The sequence below is a fragment of the Dinoponera quadriceps genome, unplaced genomic scaffold (assembly GCF_001313825.1).
Source record: "Dinoponera quadriceps isolate SergipeBrazil2010 unplaced genomic scaffold, ASM131382v1 C3881406, whole genome shotgun sequence".
Lineage (NCBI taxonomy): Eukaryota > Metazoa > Arthropoda > Insecta > Hymenoptera > Formicidae > Dinoponera > Dinoponera quadriceps.
Genome location: NW_014567947.1, coordinates 1 through 820, shown reverse-complemented (window position 1 = coordinate 820; position 820 = coordinate 1). Strand labels below are relative to the sequence as shown.

Genomic DNA, 820 nt, shown 5'->3' with positions numbered 1-820 from the left:
GAGTCCGCCGTGATGTCGAGGGACAGGTGAAAAATATCCAGGCACTTGGTGCCCTCGGTCACGGATGTGTCTTGGCTGAAGAATCCGGAGTCCTCTATGTTGAGCTTGGAGTTCAACAGGTGCTCCAGGTAGCGCATCCTCTCGTCGAAGCTCTTACGCGGGCAGGACACCACCAGATGGTCGAACATGTCCTGCACTGTTCTTTCCCTGCTGAGTATACGCTGGCTGATCAACTTCACGTAAAAGATCTCATACTGACGGAGGCATTTCTCCAACATGGAGTGCTGCGCCTGAAAGGCCGGGGATGGTCCTTTGCACAAGGATCCGGTCGATCCGTTTGGACTAGCGTTCGCGAAGAGTTTCAACGTGGACAGCTGACTCTTGGACGTGGGGCTCAATCCGTCGGTCTCGATGCAGCTCGCTTTGATGTCGTCCATGCTCTTGTTCCTGGGTAGAGTTTTCGAGTCCTCGCTCACCACAACCGAAATGTTACTGCCGTCAGCTTGTATGGTGTAGCTGTCGCTTAACTTGGGTGTGCTCTTGCTGCTTTTCTTTTTTGACTTTTTCTCGCTCCTTTTGGCAGCGCCACCCGAATTGGCTCTCCTTCTCGTGCTGGGGCTTTTCTCCGTGAAAGAAGTGCTGGCCACGTCGGCCTTATTCAACTTGCTATCCGACTGACTTTTCTCCAAGGGGATCGCCGTTAAGGAGTGATCGCTAGGAACTGTGATGTTGTTCAGAGACACGTCTACCTTGACGTCCACCTCGTACTTGTCCGTGTGAGTCGTGATCATGGTCGGCTGCATCTTCGACAGGATCTTGG

General features: G+C 53.2%; 1 protein-coding gene across 1 annotated transcript; it reads right to left on the bottom strand.

The window, feature by feature from the left end:
* Positions 1 to 5: 5 nt before the first annotated feature.
* Positions 6 to 815, bottom strand: LOC106751503 (protein dopey-1 homolog; the record flags this gene model as incomplete). The annotated part of the gene is made up of 1 exon (XM_014632401.1): positions 6 to 815. A coding segment is annotated over one exon (810 nt), but the record flags the coding sequence as incomplete, so codon positions are not given.
* Between the last annotated feature and the right edge of the window lie 5 nt (positions 816 to 820).